A 21,083-nucleotide genomic window follows, 5' to 3' on the forward strand; every position below is an offset into this window, starting at 1 on the left:
AGTAGACAGGCCAGCACTCAGGTGTAGATGAAAGAAAAGCAGGATTTATTCCTTAACCAAACGGCATGGTGAAGTACAGCAAATACAGCAAACACAGCCCGACAGCTGTTTCAACCGACTGGTCTTCCTCAGGGGCTAAACGCACTGTTGTCAGAACACAAAATATAAGCCTCAAATGGCACCACAATCAACCCAGCAGCATCAGGACGTGGGCTGAGACAAGTCCAGGCTTGTCTAATGCATCCCCTGCTGTCTCCTCCCACTCCATGACACTGGTAACTAAGCTAAACAAACTCGGTGTCATGCATAGCAATGGCTCCAGAGCACTGCAAAACGTGCGGCGGGTGGTCTCAGCAGCCTGACTAGTAAATGGCATGCTGATAGTGAGGGGAATTGCAAGGACGCTGTATATCAAAACAGAAGTGAATGAAATGAAGTAATGTGTTTAAAAAAAGTAAAAGGAATAGCGCTGAAGCTCAGCAGAACAGGGTTTCCTGAAAGTGCTGGCTAGAAAGAGCAAGGTGCAAAAAGCAGGAAGGAATTACAGGGCTAATAGAAATAATAGCAGGTGACACAAGGACAACTCTCAAAACAACCTACTGCAAAGCAATGCCCACTTGTTATGGCAATCAATATAAATAAGAATATATGTGCAAAAAGAATCCAAACTGCCCTTTTGGGGAGAAAACCCACAGAATGCACAATGTCCGCTGCCTTGTGGTATTAAGTGAGTGATGTACAGCACCCAGTATTCCCAGATCATCACCGATACTGGTACTGACTGGGCCCAACGCTGCTTAGTTTCCAAGATCAGCCAGAATTGGACGTTTGCCAGTGTGGCATGGCTGTAAATATCACTAGACCAACATATGTTGTCTACTGGGGAATCCCATATAGGCAGCTGGAATCTAATACTGCTAAATACAACACCAAAGGTGGACAATAAGCGGCACATAGTGAGCAAGAGAGGGTTTGCATGGTGGATGTTGAAAGCGAGGGTGAAAGGAAAGGTGTCACTGCTAGTGAAGTGGGGACCTGTCAGGATCGAGTCTCTAGATATATAAAGACACACGGCGGTGTCTGACAGTACATAGCATGCAAAGAACATCAATGACAGGACACACGGCAGTGTCTAAGAAAATTAAACCAAACAGCGGAATGCAGAGTCCAACAAAAAGTCACTATAATATGTCACAGGAAACAACCTAAACGAAAATCTTCATTGAGGCCAATCGGAGTAAGGCAATTAAGTCTGTGTATCCATTGTAGTTCTCGTTGTAGCAAAATTCTGTCCCGATCACCCCCACGTTGTAGGGGCGGTATGTGATCAATGATACAACATTTGAGCTGGTTAACAGTATGATGTGCATCCTTGAAGTGTCTTGCGACCGGTAAGTTAGTAAAGTCTTTTGAGGTGTCTGTAACAATTAGGCACTTCTTGATAGATGAGCGGTGTTGGCTGAGCCGTTCTTTCATCATTCTACTAGTCTTGCCGACATAAAGACGGTTGCATGGGCATCTCAAAATGTAAACAACAAATCTACTGTTACAGTCCAGCCTATATTTGATGGAATATTCCCTCCCATCAGTGGGATTTTTGAAGCGATTGCCTATTATCAAAAAAGAGCAATTCGAAAATCCTGTACACTTAAATACTCCCGGTTTGGTGGTAAGCCAATTGGACATCTGTCTAGGCTTCCGCTGTGAAAAGTCTTTCTTGACCAAAAGGTCCTTGAGATTCGGTCCTCGTCTATTAGCAAATCTTGGTATTAGAGATAAGTCTTTTTACAATGTTGGATCACTGGAGATCAAATGCCAATGTTCCCTGATGCGGTTACGTATAAAGGCTGATGCCGTGGTGAACATACTGGAAAAATTGAGCCTATCCCGATCTTTATTGGTAGGATCAGTTTTCACATGTAGAAGTTCAGTTCTGTTAAGTTTCTCAATCCACGATAAAGCATTATTGATTTCATTCTTGGAGTATCCTCTGTCCAAGAATCTCTGGCACATAGATTCTAAAGCTCCTGGTAATTCCATTGGATTAGAGGTGATGCGTATCACCCTCAGCAGTTGAGAGAAAGGCAAGCCCTTTTTCAAAGGCACTGGATGAAAACTGGAGTGCAATAAAAGAGTGTTACGGTCAGAGTCCTTACTGTAGATTGAAGTTAGCAATGTATTATTCTCCTTTTTGATGGTCACATCCAAAAAATTAATTTGTGTTTTACTGAAGGTCAAACTGAATCTGATGGTTCCAGGGAGGGTGTTGAGTTCATTGATGAATTCCAAAAGATGTTCTTCACTGCCTTGCCAAATAAAAAATAAATCATCGATGTATCATACATAAAATGCTAAAAAGTGACAAAAACGTGAATTACCAATGATGTGCACCTGCTCATATGCTGCCATAAAAATGTTGGCATAAGAGGGCGCCATGTTAGAACCCATGGTGGTCCCTTGTTTCTGCAAGTAGAAACAATTTTCAAAAAGAAAATAATTTTTGTTGAGGATGACGTCAATGAGTAACATAAGAAAGGAGACTGGCGGTCCAAAAGATGCATCGCTGTTGTTTAGAAGATCTCTGCATGATTCAATACCCTGTATATAGGGGATGCTGGTGTAGAGACTGGAAATGTCCAAAGTGGCAAGCAAGGTATCCTCTGTCACACTCTGCACTCCTTCTAATTTCCTCAAAAAGTCAGAGGTGTCCTCTATATAGCTGGATGTTCTCCTAACCAGTGGTTGTAGATAAAAGTCGACCAATTGGGAAAGGGGCTGACACAGGGACCCTCTGGCCGAGATAATAGGTCATCCAGGAGGCTGAGTTAGTGATTTGTGTATTTTTGGAAGTGTATACAAAAATGGAATTTTGGGATGTGTGATGGTCAAAAATTCAGCTGTGCTTTGATTGATATAGCCATTGTTGATTCCCATTTGTATAATAGAGTCAATCTCTGTTTTGTACACTCCTGTTTGATCGTAAGTGAGTTTCTGATAACACATGGTATCCGAGAGCTGGCTGTTGGCCTCCCGTATGTAGTAGTCATAATCAAGGAGTACGATTCCTCCGCCTTTGTCCGCAGCTCTGATGATTAACTGGGTGTCGTTGCGCAATGAGTCAATGGCTTTTCTCTCTCCCAATGTGATGTTGCGATGGTTAATTCTTTGGTTGGCAATGTATGGAATGGTATCCCTTTTGAGAACCCTCATAAAAGTGTGTAAAGAAGGGTTTTGTGATGGTGGGTCAAATAGGCTTGACTTTTTTGGTAAACTTGACTGGTTGGTTGAGGATATTGGCCCTCATTCCGAGTTGATCGCTCGCAAGGCGATTTTAGCAGAGTTACACACGCTAAGCCGCCGCCTACTGGGAGTGAATCTTAGCTTCTTAAAATTGCGACCGATGTATTCGCAATATTGCGATTACTAACTACTTAGCAGTTTCAGAGTAGCTTCAGACTTACTCTGCCTGTGCGATCAGTTTAGTGCTTGTCGTTCCTGGTTTGACGTCACATACACACCCAGCGTTCGTCCAGACACTCCCCCGTTTCCCCGGCCACTCCTGCGTTTTTTCCGGAAACGGTAGCGTTTTTTCCCGCACGCCCATAAAACGGCCTGTTTCCGCCCAGTAACACCCATTTCCTGTCAATCACATTACGATCGCCGGAGCGATGAAAAAGCCGTGAGTAAAAATACTATCTCCATTGTAAAATTACTTGGCGCAGTCGCAGTGCGAATATTGCGCATGCGTACTAAGCGGAATTTCACTGCGATGCGATGAAAAATACCGAGCGATCAACTCGGAATGAGGGCCATTGATCCTGAATCGAGGTTAGTTCCTGCAAAAAAAACTTTAAGCCGAAGTTGCCTGCCAAATTTGTAAAGATCATCAGGTGTTAAGGAATGCTGGGACAGATTGAAGACTACCATTTCTAATTGTGTTTTTGTTGTCTTTTCCTTTCTTTTTCTCCCACCTCGACGGGTGGGTACAGCGGGTTTTTTGGCGGTCTACTATTCCTGAAGGATCTCGGTAAAGATGTAAAGTTTTGGCCAGAGGTAGATGGAGCATCTGAGTTGCTTGCCGAAGTTTGGGACTGGCTGTCAATGTCTGTAAAGGGTTGTATAGGTCTTCTGCCACGTTGGAACTGTGGTTTATATCTTCGGGGTTCACTACGCGATTACCAATGATATACCCTGTTGTCCTTGTAGTCCAATTTGACCTTTTTGTACTTGTTCTTTTTGAACTTAGGCAAATCACCTTTAAATTTATCTATGTCCTTGTTCAACTTGGACAGAAGCTCACTGTCTGGGGTTTGGATTGACTTAAATACGTCTGATGCTTCTAATTCGGAGATGTCCTTCCTGATATCATTTAAATCAATGCCTGCCTGTTCAATCACCAGCAGCATTAAGTCAAAAGAACACATATTCAGTATGTTGCACCATCTGGCGCAGAAATCATTGCTATGTCTTCCCAGTGTGGGTTGGTTACGCAACCTGAACCCCCTGGGAATAAATTGCTCTTTATAATATTGCAATAAGGTAAGTCCATGGAGTTGAAGTTCAACTTCCCGGTTCTTTAATCTTAGGAGATCACTGATTAACTCCTCCGGACTGTCAGTGTGAAAGGCCAGTGAGTCAGTGTCATCAAAGAGAATGCGTTCTGCATCAGCATCATTAAACTGTAGCACAGATGTAATTTTCTTACGATAGATATTTGTTTGCTCAGACTAGCACAGGCGTGCTTGATCACACACCACAAGGCTGTATATGTGCAAAAAAGATACTGGTAACAAGAAAACAAGAAAAAAATACTGAAAAGTCAATTATTAACCGAGGAGAGAACATGTAAACTCCACGGGGCAGGTGCACATCAAAAAATTGAGTAACGATAGGAAATCTGTGGGTTTTCTCCCCAATAGGGCAGTTTGGATTCTTTTTGCTCATATATTCTTATTTATATTGATTGCCGTAACAAGTGGGCATTGCTTTTCAGTAGGTTGTTTTGAGGGTTGTCCTTGTGTCACCTGCTATTATTTCTATTAGACCTGTTATTCCTTCCTGCTTTTTGCACCTTGCACTTTGTAGCCAGCACTTTCAGGGAACCCTGTTCTGCTGAGCTTCAGCACTATTCCTTTAACTTTTTTTAACACATCACTTCATTTCATTCACTTCTGTTTTGATATACAGCGTCCTTGCAATTCCCCTCACTATCAGCATGCCATTTACTAGTCAGGCTGCTGAGACCACCCACCGCACGTTTTGCCGCGCTCCGGAGCCGTTGCTATGCATGACACCGGGTTTGTTTAGCTTAGTTACCAGTGTCATGGAGTGGGAGAAGACAGCAGGGGATGCTTTAGACATGCCCGGACTTGTCTCAGCCCACGTCCTGATGCTGCTCGGTTGATTGTGGTGCCATTTGAGGCTTATATTTTGTGTTCTGACAACAGTGCGTTTAGCCCATGAGGAAGACCAGTCGGTTGAAACAGCTGTCGGGCTGTGTTTGCTGTATTTGCTGTACTTCACCATGCCATTTGGTTAAGGAATAAATCCTGCTTTTCTTTCATCTACATGTGAGTGATGGCTTGTCTACTTTTTCTGCATCGCTGGAGAAGTGAGTGTTTTATATTTATTGCTGCCTTGCACCACCATTTGTTGCTTTATATACATAGGCTTTGAGTGCTGTCGTGATTTCCTTTGTTTATATATATATATATATATATATATATTAAATACTGCTAGTGCATACATGATAATGTACCAGATTAATAATACCAATGCACTGTAGAAAATAAATCATAGTCCTGTGCAGTATAAGATAACAAATGTATAGTTCAAGTGCACACCGGGAACCTGATCCCTAGAGGAGGAGGTGGGAGGCCCAGGCATTGGGGCCCACCAGGGGTTTCCCTGTGGGCCAGTCCAACCCTGCATATGCAAGTTGTATGACTGCAACTCTGATTTCATGCAAAACTGCTAATGTAGTCTATTGTTGTCAACGATTACGTTAAACATGATTGGAAATGTGTAAAATAAAGCAACATATATTACGCTAATGTCTCTACTGTTTATCTCCAGTCCCAGAAATACAACAATGCCAGCTGTGAGCATACGTCTGGTTAGATTAAACTTATTTTGTCTTAAACAGCTCAGTAAACAATCTTCAGCCTTTAAGCAATTCATATTGTCCTGAGGGTATTATAATTTCAATATGTAAACTTCATATTGGTTAAAACAAGCAAACAGACACAAAACAGCAAAATATTTTTGGCAACCTAATTTATTGAAAGCAATTCAATGAAACTAGCAATTGTTTGTTAAATATATGGCTTTTTAGGGAAAAATCCTGCTTCATCATGAAACACAATCCTATATGTTTTTGTTAGTGTGGTGCATAATTGTGATTTGTTTATTGTGCTTACAGAAGAAGCATTCTGATTTGTCAGTGAAGTGAAAGCTAAAACTAGGATCAGTGGGGCTGATGTATTATCCTGGAGAAGGCATAGGGAAGTGATAAACTAGTGATAAGTGCAAGGTGATAAATGCACCAGCCAGTCAGCTCCTAACTGTCAATTTGCATATTGGAGCTGATTGGCTGGTGCATTTATCACCTTTCACTTATCACTGGTTTATCACTTCCTTATGCCTTCTTCGGGTTAATACATCTGCCTGAGTGTCTGAAGCTGAAGAACTAAGAAATTGCCTACAAACCCTATTGCTTATAAATACATTTGGACCAATCCTGACTAATACAGGAACACTGTTGGAGAAAATTTACGAGAGTCATCTAGACAGTAGTGCCGGATAAATTATACCTATTTGTTTTCTTGTAATATAAAATATCATCTGCTAGAAAATGTGTGTTTTAGACCCTAAAACCCAACATTGGTTGAGCTAGATTTTCATCGATTTGAAATCATTAAAAAATTATGAAAATCGACCTTTAGTAAATAAACCTCAGGGTGGGTTAGCATTATCAAGACATCTGATATAGAATTGACATCTTGGCATTGAATCTGCATGAAACAGGCTTGGCTATAGTCATTGCTTTGCATATGGTATACTGTATTTGGCATCAGATATGATTCTGCATAAGGTAGTCTTAATAACATATGGAGAATTTGATCATATGTTCTAATGAGAACTAGTGGAGATGTTGTCCATAGAAATCAGATTCTTGCTACAATTTTAGAAACTATACTAAATGATAGCCAAAGTCTGATTGGTTGCTATTGACAATACTTTCACTTGTCCTCTTTGGAAGGTTTAATAAATCTCCTCAATCACATAGTCAGTGAAAAAGACACGTCCATCGTGTTCAATATTTAATTCATTTATCTAATTGTGTTTATTCAGAGTAAGACAAATCCCCAGTTTGAAGGAGGATAAAATTCCTGTCACCCAATAAATGTCAATCAACCACATAATGGACCTGAATAGGACACATGTGAGTTTGCAGACTCATCTCATGGATCTGAGAATACTGTGTGTGTGCCACAGAAATAAATTGGTGGCTGCACATGCACAAAGTCAGGCATACGCACATGGTCTGAGATTGCAGGTTTGGACAGATTACTCGGGCCACTCTTTCTGTAAAGTGACTGTACAGCAACCATGAGGACGCACTGAACTGTTCTGTGCAGTGAGAGGGTCATGGGAGTGTTGCAGGCATAATTAGTGTGCTGAAGGAGAGGGGATGCCTATTTCAGACAGACCTTTTGCATCCAGCATGGAGTGGGTGAATGTCCAGATACTGATTATGACGTAGCGGCTGCAGATGAAAAGCCGTGGGCAAGACAGGATTTCACATGCGAGGACATGGGTGTTCGGCATACACAGTCGGATTATCTCATTACCATAAGTTTGTAAGTAGATTGTCATGGCCATACAAAAAAGCAGCTGCAGATGTGTCATACTCAGAATCAGCCATAATAGCTTTCATAATTACTGTATATACGTTACTATACTGTAGTTGCACATATTTCTTGTAATAAATATTTCCAATCCATTTATTCATTCATTGAGTTAGTCTGTAAATTGTTATCATCACTCATATATTAAGAAATTCCACCTTCTAACCAGCTTTACGGTAAGAAGCTGCTCCAGGTGCTAGTGGCAAAATCGTCTTACCTCTTGCATATATGAGTGGACCCAGATATAGCTCTACATATTATTTAGACATGACATATAAGAATAGGCACCACATGTGGCACTGTTTACTAGAAATTGAAGCATGTGACTCTGCTTACTAGAATAGAGTGCTCATATTGCTCTGTATGGTATCCGGTCTCTAGGCCGACAGTAACTAGATTGACAGAGTCTAGGTCGACAACTATTGGTTGACAGTAACTAGATCAACGGGGTTTCAAGGTGGACAGGGTCTCTAGGTCGACAGGTCAAAAAGGCGACATGAGTTTTTAAAAACATTTTCTTTTTTTGAATTTTTTCATACTTAACGATCCATGCGGACTACGATTGGGAATAGTAACCTGTGCCGAGCGCAGCGAGGTACCTTTCCCGAAGCAAGCCATGCGAGGGGACACAGTGCACTAATTGGGGTTCCCGGTCACTGTACAGAGAAAACGACACAAAACCCCCCATAAAAAACTCATGTCAACCTTTCGACCTGTCAACCTAGAGATCCTGTCAACCTAGAAACCCTGTTGACCTAGTTACTGTCGACCAATAGTGGTTGAACTAGACACTGTTGACCTAGTAACTGTCGACCTTCCATACCACACCTGCTCTGTATATTAGGTGACACAATGCTTGACCACGAGAACTGGTTCAGCACTTATATGATTAAATAATCCCATATACTGCTGAGTCCTTAGATTGCACTCTAAAATGGTTAAAACTTTTTGTTAAAACATATCACCCCAATAACATATCTATAGACACCTACATATTTGTATCCACTTAAAATGTTAATTTGGCATATTTCCATTCAAATGAGCTACAGGCAAAAAGTGTGGCAGAATGGTTCTCCCTAACCTCGTCAAGTGCCAAAATGTAAGTCTTCATACTCAATTTAAGGACTGTGTTGATCCATTATATCCCAAACCTTGGGTGGATTTAGAAAGAGTATTATTTCTTTTATATCCCCTTAAAGATATTGAATGCTCCCCTTAGCATTTAAGAACTGTTATTGTCCCTTCCAATCTGATTCCTTGAACTCATATTATTGGGTGTTAACTCTCCAAAAAGACATTACCTTTTTCAACACAAACTTTTTATGCAAGAACTTTGATGAATTGATCCCTAATTTTTATATAACCTCCTGATCTTGAGAAGGTACTAAATCATTAAGTAATTTATTTTCTGTAGATTCCCTACTATCTTTTCCTCACCTGCAAGAACAAATTAACTTGCTTGCTTCTGGCTTTTGTAAGTACCTTCAAATTCGTCATTGGATTTACAAAGTCACAAAGGTCAGTGGGAAAGTAGTGATTACTTTTTGGTTCCAGCAATTATGTTACCCACAGTTGTATCTTACAGTTTTCTACAACGGTGATGAGAATCTGACCCTGTTAGTATGTTTTTGATCAAACAATGGTAGCAAATATCTCACTTTCCACTGAATGTTCACATGCTTTAATAAATTGGAAATGCAGATTAAGCTACTGTGCATGTTCTATCTCACTCCAGATAGATAGTTTGCATAACATGATGCATACCCAACCAATAGTTTGTATTTGCAACTGTAATGAGATAGGCGATATCATGCATGTATTCTGAAACACAATAACCCAATGCCTATAGTACTTCAATTGGCAATCAAGTTCTTTGCAATTGATAAGGCATCTTTGCCAAAGGTCGCCCTAGTACAACTCTCTTTATTTATTTTATTACCAGTTATTTATGTAACGCACACAAATTCTGCAACACTTTACAGATAGTATTTGGCCATTCACATCAGTCCCTGCCACGGTCGAGCTTACAATCTATGGGCCTTATTCAGTTCGGACACAAAAGTCCAAAAATTGCACCTGAGTGCTTTTTGGACTTCTGTACATGCGCAGCCACCACACAGTGCATGTGCGATCCTTCACAGTGCGATCGCACCTCTGATGGATGCTATCACACTTTGATTGACAGCGGCGGGCGTTGGAGGGCCAGCGTCACGGTGTTGTAGAAGTGTGGCATCTGGAATGGGGGCAGGTCCAGCCCATTTTCGGAGCTGCCGTGTGACGTCACAAAATGACACCGGACCGACTGCATAAGCAGCAAGGCTACACATGCAGGGAGTCAACCCTTATTTCGGATTCTGCGATGTGATCACAATTGTTTTGCGATCGCATTGCTTGCCGATGATTAGCATGCTGGGCGGCCTTGCCCTGCGCTGGACAGTCCCCAGCATATGATAGAGGCAGAAGGATATTCTGCTATTTAGTAGAGTATGCTACTCAACCTCAATAGGGTGCTATATTACCTACCACATGTACATGCATACACATTTACACTAGGGTTCATTTTGTTTGGAGCCAATTAGCCTACCAGTATATTTTTGTATTAATGGAGGAAACCAGAGTACCCAGAGGAAACCCAGGCAAGCATAGGGAGAATATACAATAAGGGCCATAGTGGGAATTGAACCCATGATCTCAGTGCTGTGAGGCAGTAATCCTAACCACTACACAATCATTCCTATCCTCTCTAGATTCTCAAATACATTCAATTGAATACCTGTTGAGTCACATTTTTATTGTAACAAGAGATGCCATTGATCAGAACCAAGATTGTATCTGCAAACTATGGAAGCTCCTTATTATGCCTCTTTGACATCTATCACTTTGTCCCAGGGGTTGAGGGTACTGTATTGGTTGGAACCCGGTGCATTCCTGACCCGTTGCCCTTTATTCTAAACACATTTTAAAAACATGAACTATACTAGTTATTGGCTTATAAAACATGTACTGGATTTTTTTATTATAAGACCATACAACTCTGCATGCTACAGCTAGCACCAGATGTGGCTCATCATATTAGGTTGGCACTTGTTATGATCAGCTTTGCCTTTGTAAGCTTGTCACGAGCTATGGCATATTATACTTATCATAAGACAGTCTTTATATAGCTCACATTAAATATGGGTCAGAGTAATATCTGTGGCTGCAGATATGGCTCTTTGTGTACATTTGCCCCGGGCATAGCTCAGCAGATTATAAGGTTCATCAAATATAGTTTAGATTTCTATACTTTATATTAGAGTACAGCTCTACAGATCACATTATATAATATTTGCCAGATATAGCTTTACATATCATTACCATATATTATACTTGCCCCTAAATGGCTCAGCATATAAAATGAGTCACATAGATTATGAACAATTTAGGTGAGGGCTATATCCTACGAGCAGTGCTGCATCCATAAAGGGTGTGCAGCGCACATTGGGGGTAATTCAGACCCGATCAGGTCTGTACTGTGCATGGGTATGCACCGCAATATGCCGGCGAATTGGACGACTGCACCGGGATGGTGCGGATAAAGCAATCGCACGGGCGAGCGTAAGAGGACTGACAGGAAGAGGCCATTTGTGGGTGGCAACTGACCGTTTTAGAGCAGTGTCCGGGAAAACGCAGGAGGGACCAGGCATTTGGAGGGAGAGTTTCTGACATCGGCTCCGGCCCAGATCATCGCGGCAGCTAAGTCAGTCCTGGGCTGAGCAGAGATTGCACAAACTTATGTTTGTGCAGCTCTGCTACAAATGCGATCGCACACCTGAACACATACCATACTCTCCCCCTGTAGGTGGCGACTACCTGATCGCAGGGATGCAAAACATGCACCCTAGCGATCAGGTCTAAATTACCCCCATGGTCCCGTGAGTAGAGGAAGTCCTACTCAGCTCACGCGGCATCCAGAGCAGGGTTTACCAAACAACTGTGGCCATTTTTTTTCTGATGATCTATTTAATTTCTTATGCGAAGCTGATGATACAAAATATACAATGGTAGGGGGTTCCACAAAAACGTACACATGAGCCTCTACATACAGTATATTAAGAAAGGCTTTATGAATCACTCACTGGGGCTGCTTAGATTTTTTTTTTCTTTGTAAGATACTAATGTATGTCCCCCAAGCACAATGAAGGAGGGAGCATAGAAAAAAAAAGAAATGTAAAATGGAATTTAATGGGTGACCTGTGCAATATATGGGTGGTACAGTACCTGTTCAGTGGTATAGATATAATATATTAGGCATTTGCAATAGAGCTGCCAATAGTGGATGTGAATTTTGGACGAGCTGCTGTTTCAGCATTCACTGTGTGGGGTACCGTACCGTACCGTGATTTGTCACTGACAAAAACAGTATCTTGAGGTTGCAATAGAAAGAAAAATAATTTTATTCTGGAACACTAAACCATCCTGTTTTGCTGTTATTGTTTTACTAGATGCTGCTGTTTTTGCAGAATGCAATAAATGTATAAACACTCATTGTTTTATTCTACAGCAGATAATGTGTATATTGTATATTTTCCTATTGTTAGGATTATTCCATTTAAAACAAAGTTCTGTATGTGTGTATATATAACACCAGCTTGCTATGAAGCCTAGCGTTGTGTAGTAGTGTACTTCCCTTTAAAAATATCTAGCTGCTTTCCTTCCCAGTCTCAAAATTACCTTGGCACAAAATATTTTTCCAAGAGTGTCAGCATCTCTGTCCTCATATTTCCCAGTTTCTCTGTCCTCATATTTCCCAGTGTCTGAGCATCCGGATGTTGTATATAAGTTTTATCAGCAGTATTGCCAACCTAAAGAGGTTTAGACTTTCAGCAGCACATGGTCAGGGCAATGTGATCAGCTCTAATGGCCAGGGCAATGTGATCAGCTCTAGCAGAGAACCTTACAATACAGAGAGCACACTGTACAGTACAATACAAGCTGCATTCCTATAAGGGTAACCACAGACACAACATCTCTCAGCAACAACTTAACTGTATGCAGTATCTTCAAAGGTGCATCACAGAGTAGGAGTAATTCCCTGCACATTAGAGTGTTGTTATGGAAGCCAGAAAACTAAGTATTCAATTGCAGCCTTGTCACACCGCCCCTGTAATAATACAATAGTATGAGCGAGGCCTAAGAATATTATTTAGTTATACGTGCTTGGAGCCCTTTCATATTTTGGCTCTTGTAATAAATTATGATCAGGTATCAAATCATATGTGCACATAACTAGGACACAGGAACATTTCAGTGCATCATATATGATAACAGCATAATATTATCAGTGCAAAGTAAGTCTCTTATATCCTGGGTTCTGTAGGTGTACACTGTATTTTATAGTCATACTTTGTACTTCTGGATCCAGCAGTGAAAGGAAAAGGAAATATCTCACAGATGGTAACCGATAATAGTTCTCTGCTAGGAGATATGTAAAGTGATAGCTGGATGGGGAAATGATGAAACACATTTAGGATCCATTTACAGAATTTTCATCTGTTACATTGAGCAATTGACCAAAATAATTTTTCATCCCTTTGAATTTGAACCTAAAAGAACAAGCACAGGCAGTTTTTGAAATTAATAGATATCAAATATCACAGTAATTCTGATAATTGCATCCCCAGCTTTTTAATCTTGATGAAATACCGTCAGGACACTGTCCTTAATATATTGAATGCGCTACTGACTTGTTAAACTGTTTTCACTCTAATGTTATTAAATTAAATAAGGAGACAATCTCCACTTTCTCCTCATCCTTCATTAATCCCAGAATAATATGCAGGTGCTGATTTTTTAATACAGTGCTACTGCTGGACATGCTGCTTAACCGCTCTGCATAGAGTTTGTAGCATTTATGACCAGTTATTAATACACTTCATTCCTAACAGGTCAGTCAGTTTCACAACAGTCTTATAAACTACTCCGCTTTCCATGATCTGGTAGAAAAATTATTTTAATAAATTGTTTATGTGCTCCTGTCTGAATTCATGATATAAAGGTATTGAAGGGAAGGTGGTTCATATCTGTAAATTAAAGTTCTGAGTAGCCCAAGGGTTGCCCTAGGGTCACGCAGCATTGAAGCAGGAAGCAAGTCACCGGAGCCATTACAGATACACATGGGATCTCAGTCGCAGGCTGAGACACACCCTGAAAATGGTCACAACATGCACGCATTGTTGTGCTTCCCCTCCCCGTAACCACCTCCCAAACAGACCCTGTCAGTCCCTTTTGCAAATAAATCCTCTCCGTGACTGCAGTCACAAGACCATTGCATTACATAAGTGATATAACTCACATGCACAGTTGGCCGATAATCGCTCAACTGTGAAAAATCTGGTTTACATACATCTCTGAATCAGGCCAACAGACAATAGCAACTCTTTTTTAGACATTACAAGGTCTCCACTCCCTATGAACAATCAGTGCACATTTAGGAGAATGGGAGTGACATCAGTTGTTCTCTGTTTTATAAAACTACTCGCAGTGTGTTCTGGTCTTGAGTAAATGGTTGGTTTGCCTTTGTTGTGTTAACTGATATTTTGTCATACTAGACCTGTGATTACTGACCTGGCTTGCTCTTTTCCAAACTTAGGGCCTAATTCAGACCTGATCACTTCTCTGCAAATTTGCAGATGTCAGCGATCAGACAGTCGCCGCCCAGACAGAGTGAAAACCCGCCCCGTGCAAGTGTGTGAAATCATGCGTATGTCATGCAAAAACTTTGCCAGACAGCGGACCTCTGCAAATCCGTTCACATCTCACTCACCATAGAATGATTTTTCCAGTCTGTTTAGTGTATGCGTAGCCCAGGACTTACTCTGATAGAATCAGGCTGTTTGGGGCCGGAGCTGACGTCACACACCCTCCCTGAAAATGCTTGGGCATGCCTACGTTTTTCCTGACACTCCTAGAAAACAGCCAGTTACCACCCACAAATGTCCACTTCCTGTCAATCACCTTGCATATGCCTGTTGCTGTTTGGGCTTGCACCTGCGTATTGCGGTGCATGCACACGCGCAGTCATCCAGTAATTGGCTGCGGAGCAATCTCATACAACAGTGGTCATATCTGAATTAGGCCCTTAGCTGGTTCATAGCAGCTGGCTCCAGTCATCTGTGATGACATTTTGAATTGTCCAAAGTGAATTTCTAACAGTAATTAATACAGTACAGGTAACAGGTATTAAAAAAAAAAAAAATAAGAAAAGTAGTTGCAACCAATTGTATATCAAGTGAAATTGGTAATTTTTGAAGCTAGCCTTTAACTTGATTAAATGACATCATGTGGGGTTTGAAGCTCTTGTTTTATTGCTACCTATATCTAAAGGTATTTAAATGTACAATACCTTCCAAAAAATGGTGACCCTGAGCATTTACCAATATTGCTGTAATAAATGTCTGATGCTGTGTTTGGGCCATCTGTTACTGCAATTTAAAACCATTGCAAGAAATATACTAGTCTTTCCCCTACATCACAGATCATATACAGAATAGTTCATTCTGTGCAAGGAAATGATTTAACAACTACATGTGTAGGGTAACGTGACAAGAGCTTTGTAGCCATAATGTAAAGCTTTCTTGAAATATTACTTGCTATCTATAGATGCATACTTTATTCTTCAATGTACTATTTCTTTTTAGCTTCAAGTTTAACAGTGTAGAGGTCACAGATTTAGCGAAGAGGTTGTTTGGATACAGATAGGCATATAGAGTCTATTATAAAGCTGGTATTGTTCTGTCACATTATAAAGCCTAAAATAGATGAAAGATTACATCAGTGCTTTGAAAATTACTACACGGAATGTCAAAGGTCTTTAAACATTTAAAAAAAAAAAAAGATTTCAAACTGTAAATGAGTTTAAGAAATCCACCTGTACAAGCAAAAATTAGGTCAATGTGGTAATCTAGAGAAAGATGCATCAATGACGGAGGCAGTATAATATTTATCTTCAATAATAGGACTGTGGACAAACAAAAATGAACTGGTGCTATAACATCTGGGAATTTCTTTATTCAAAATGTCATATTTAATAACTACTGAATAAATTATTTGATTACATTTAGCCTATACAAACTTACAGATACTGTGTGATTGTTTTAAAACAAATTACAGGATTGAGCACCTAGCACTCAGTGGGTCAATTGTGTATGTATAGCAATAGGAAATAATTTATTTCATTTGCTCCATATACACTACACACATTACGTATGCTTACTTTTTTTAAATGATGTAATAATATAAAGACTGTACAGGTTATCAATGGCTACTAAAAAAAAAAAGCCACGGACAGTCTGACATCAGAAATCTTTACATTACAGACTGGAAGCAGTAAATGCTGCATCAGCCTGATAACAGGTTCCTCTTAGCTTTGCCATTGTTAGTTTAGCAGCTGAATGTACAGTACCAGGAACTCATATCAACCAAAACTTGAGAATAATGTGACTTAGCAAACAGCTGGTAGAAAGCCTAGAACTATCTGCTAGTTTAAAATCTGCACAACCTTGGGCGTAATTCTGAGTTGATCGCAGCAGGAACTTTGTTAGCAGTTGGGCAAAACCATGTGCACTGCAGGGGAGGAAGATATAACATGTAAAGAGAGAGATAGATTTGGGTGTGGTGAGTTCAATCTGCAATCTAAATTGCAGTGTAAAAATAAAGCAGCCAGTATTTACCCTGCACAGAAACAAAATAACCCACCCAAATCTAACTCTCTCTGCAAATGTTATATCTGCCCCCCCCCCTGCAGTGCACATGGTTTTGCCCAACTGCTAAAAAATTTCCTGCTGCGATCAACTTGGAATTACCCCCCTAAGGCATTAATTTACATTTGTGTCTCATGCAACAAATGCTACTGAATCAGTGTGATGTTTGGTACATTCTATACACTTATTGTAGAGGAATTTTTATTCATGTTATGCCCTTGTTTGCGCACTTGGATTATATGCTTTGTGCACAGGGGAATCATGTTCACTTGTTGGTTTACAAAATACAAAAAAAACATAAATGGCACATTATCTGTAATGTGCTAAATACACAAATTCTCTCATGCTACAGTTAATACTGGATACTTTTGCCATTCTGAAATGTATTCTTAGTTGAAGAGTATAAATGATTATTGATATGCACAACTTTGTGCAATAAACAATATTATTAGATGATCAGACTTATTTCAATTACATCTAAATACATTTAAGTACATTTTTTAACATATGTTCTTAACCTAATTAAAAAATATATATTTATGACCCTTCTTTTTTTTTTTTAAAACAAGCCAGTTAAACAGTTAAAAGCTGCAATAGCCATGATTTAAACATCTGACCCTACTGCTCACACAGGGCCATAAAGAGATTGGGTGGACCCTGGTAAAGCAGGTTGTGTGCAGGGCCGTCTCTTCGTATGGGCTTAATGGGCAGTTGCCCAAGGGCCCCAGGAGTACAAGAGCCTTGATAGCTGAGGGTCCCCATTTTACAGGGGTACCAGATTTTTTAAAATCGGTCCTGGGGAACTGGAGATATCAGACTTCAAAGCAGTAGTCCCCATCCAAGCCTGTTAATTGCTCTTCCCAGCCAGATATCTCAAGTTCTGTCTGACATAGAGTTTTAAGGATATACTCCAAAAGCTGGTACTCCTCCCTTTTGATGAACACTGGCAGCTTGTCTCTACTATGCCCAGAACCAGAGATATCAGCCTTCCAGCAGCTGGTTCCTGCTCCAGCTCCACACGCCTGGTGTGCAGTTTTATATTTTCATCAGTGGATTACTCTCGCTCCTGAACACTGATCCCCAAGTCCCCAGAACCTCCTGAAAGGTGGGACTCTCTAGTTTTTTAAGCTAAGAAAACTGTTTCTAGAAACTGGAGATATCTGCAGTCAAGCAATCTGCCCTGCCACTGGATAATGATGAATATCCATCCCTCCCCTACTTATTAAACATCCCCTACTACCCTGGAAGTCATGTAATGGGGCTCCTTCATTCAGTCCAATGCCATTTACTACAGCTTAGTATTAGCCCTCCCACCCCATTTCCCAATATCTGTGCAGTAAAGGAGTAATTAGCAGAAATTACTGCTCCAGGTCCTACATGATGAGCGGAAGATAGAACAACCCCTACCGCCTGCCGGACATCAAACTGCTCCAGATAACTCCCCCCTCATCCCTAACCCTACTGCTGGAGGATGGGTAGGGGCCCCTGTGTGTTTTTTTTTTGCCCAGGGGCCTACACTGCTGTTAAGATGGCCCTGGGTGTGTGACCTAATCACAGAGGTGTGGCTATACCCCTTTAAAAAAAAACACACCAAAAATGTACTTTTTATGTGCCGTGGTGAGATGCCGGTCTGCACAGGGGAGCGCCATGCACCCCTCCCTGGACTCACCGCAGACCTGCTCGCAGAAGCGTGTGCTTGACTGGGGAGAGAGGCTGCGACTGGCAGAGAGGTAAGAAGGGGCGTGGGGTGGGGTGGAGTGCAGACCAGGCCTCTTCAACAAGCCCAGGCCCAGGTATTTAGTAACCCCCTCTCGGCACCATTGTGATTCCCCCCTCCCCAGAGCAGCATTCACCCTGATTTTCTGGACAGGGGTGTGGAATGTATCACTGAGCTATGACAATGGCTATATTGAGCAAGAATATCTCTGTTTATATATATATATACTACTTACTTTAGGATATATTGATAGTGTCATGTACGCCCATCCTCATACCCATACCCAGCTGTGGTCTGTGCTTTCTATGTTATGCATTCTATCATATATAAATATGATTCCTCTGATCACATGTAAAAGATACATTTTACAGTATATTTTTCATATATTCATTATTATGAATTGTATTTCAGTATAACTATAAAAAATAAATTACACTGTTTTTTTGTGACAGGGGGAACATGGGCTTGATGGTGGTAAAGGTGAAAAGGGAGACATGGTAAGTGTTCTACATGTCTACAATCATTTTGCACTACATTGTCTCCAAGATTTTTTTTTTTTAATCAATGTTATAATGTACATTTCCTAGACATGTATATAATTTACAGTATGAATCGTAATGGGGTATTTATACCACACTCTTTGAGGTTTATTTAATGCCATTATTCATAGGCATAAATATGCACCAGAGTCATAGCAACCAAATCAGCAATCTGCAATTTGCTTTTATCTTTCTTGTATAAGTTATACAATGAAAGCAAATTCCTTTTTCATTATGTATCATCATCATAATAATAATAATAATAATAATAATAATAATACATTTTATGTATAAAGTGATAATATATTATACAGCACTGTGCATAAACATAATACATATAATTTCATGAAACACCTGTATATCGCAGGAACAGCAAGCATTCCGATTCCCCCTGTGACATTTCTCCACCACTAACCTGCCAACTCTAATGCTGAGCATACAGTACACAATAATCTGGGCGATCCTCATTTCAAAGGATCACTCCGATAATTGTACTTTGCTTTTGCAAAACCCATGTCAAAATATTGATTGGCCCCAATTGTCCAGGATGTACTTCCAAGGCAGTATTTTTGGAGTTGCAAGCGGCTGCATCAGGCAGTGTATGCACTGCAGTGGCAGGACAAAAGGGGTATGCAATTAGCTCCGGTCTTTTCGGAGCTGTTGAAATCAACTCCATGGGTATTCAATTGTGGGCCATTTTCGCCCATTTTTAAGGCATTTTCGCCAATGCCTTTTCACCTTTTTGTTTTAAGTGAAAAGGCATTGGTGAAAAATGCCTCAAAATCGGCAAAAACACCCCGCATTTTTGCCAGCACAGGTGCAAAAACATGTGGATTCACCGATCCACATGTTTTTCACTCCTGCCGAATATTTTGCCTAGGCAAAAGACCTTCCCTGCTATTATATAGGATGACTCCCCATTCACCCTAAAAATAGTGAAAAGCTCAGTTTTTTCACCAAGGCGAAAAAAATGGAGCTAATTTTATACACCCCCAAGAGCAGATATAGTATATCCTCTGTTCCTTCAAATGTGAGGGACAGGGCAATGTCTCTGCCCTGTGAAGGAACCCAGATATCATGGCAATATACACTGATCAAAAAAATAAAGGGAACACTTAAACAACACAATGTAACTCCAAGTCAATCACACTTCTGTGAAATCAAACTGTCCACTTAGGAAGCAACACTGATTGACAATCAATTTCACATGCTGTTGTGCAAATGGAATAGACAACAGGTGGAAATTATAGGCAATTAGCAAGACACCCCCAATAAAGGAGTTGTTCTGCAGGTGGTGACCACAGACCACTTCTCAGCTCCTATGCTTTCTGGCTGATGTTTTGGTCACTTTTGAAAGCTGGCGGTGCTTTTACTCTAGTGGTAGCATGAGACGGAGTCTACAACCCACACAAGTGGCTCAGGTAGTGCAGCTCATCCAGGATGCAAGCTGTGGAAAGAAGGTTTGCTGTGTCTGTCAGCGTAGTGTCCAGAGCATGGAGGCTCTACCAGGAGACAGGCCAGTACATCAGGAGACGTGGAGGAGGCCGCAGGAGGGCAACAACCCAGCAGCAGGACCGCTACCTCCGCCTTTGTGCATTGAGGAACAGGAGGAGTACTGCCAGAGCTCTGCAAAATGACCTCCAGCAAGCCACAAATGTGCATGTGTCTACTCAAACGATCAGAAACAGACTCCATGAGGGTGGTATGAGGGCCCGACGTCTACAGGTGGGGGTTGTGCTTACAGCCCAACACTGTGCAGGATGTTTGGCATTTGCCAGAGAACACCAAGATTGGCAAATTCACCACTGGCTCCCTGTGCTCTTCACAGATGAAAGCAGGTTCTCACTGAGCACATGTGACAGACGTGACAGAGTCTTGAGACGCCAAGGAGAATGTTCTGCTGCCTGCAACATCCTCCAGCATGACCGGTTTGGCAGTGGGTCAGTAATGGTGTGAGGTAGCATTTCTTTGGGGGGCCGCACAGCCCTCCATGTGCTCGCCAGAAGTAGCCTGACTGCCATTAGGTACCGAGATTAGATCCTCAGACCCCTTGTGAGACCATATGCTGGTGCGGTTGGCCCTGGGTTCCTCCTAATGCAAGACAATGCTAGCCCTCATGTGGCTGGAGTGTGTCAGCAGTTCCTGCAAGACGAAGGCATTGATGCTATGGACTGGC

General features: G+C 41.1%; 1 protein-coding gene across 7 annotated transcripts in view; it reads left to right on the plus strand.

Annotated features, from left to right (window-relative positions):
• The window catches only part of COL19A1 (collagen type XIX alpha 1 chain), a 1,277,374-nt gene that overhangs the window by 388,055 nt on the left and 868,236 nt on the right, over positions 1 to 21,083 (plus strand). For all 7 annotated transcript variants that reach the window (XM_063916766.1, XM_063916758.1, XM_063916759.1 and 4 more), the window contains one exon: positions 18,821 to 18,865. In XM_063916766.1, the coding sequence (XP_063772836.1) occupies positions 18,821 to 18,865 (45 nt within the window). The remainder of the gene's footprint in view (positions 1 to 18,820; positions 18,866 to 21,083) is intronic.

The sequence above is a fragment of the Pseudophryne corroboree genome, chromosome 4 (assembly GCF_028390025.1).
Source record: "Pseudophryne corroboree isolate aPseCor3 chromosome 4, aPseCor3.hap2, whole genome shotgun sequence".
Lineage (NCBI taxonomy): Eukaryota > Metazoa > Chordata > Amphibia > Anura > Myobatrachidae > Pseudophryne > Pseudophryne corroboree.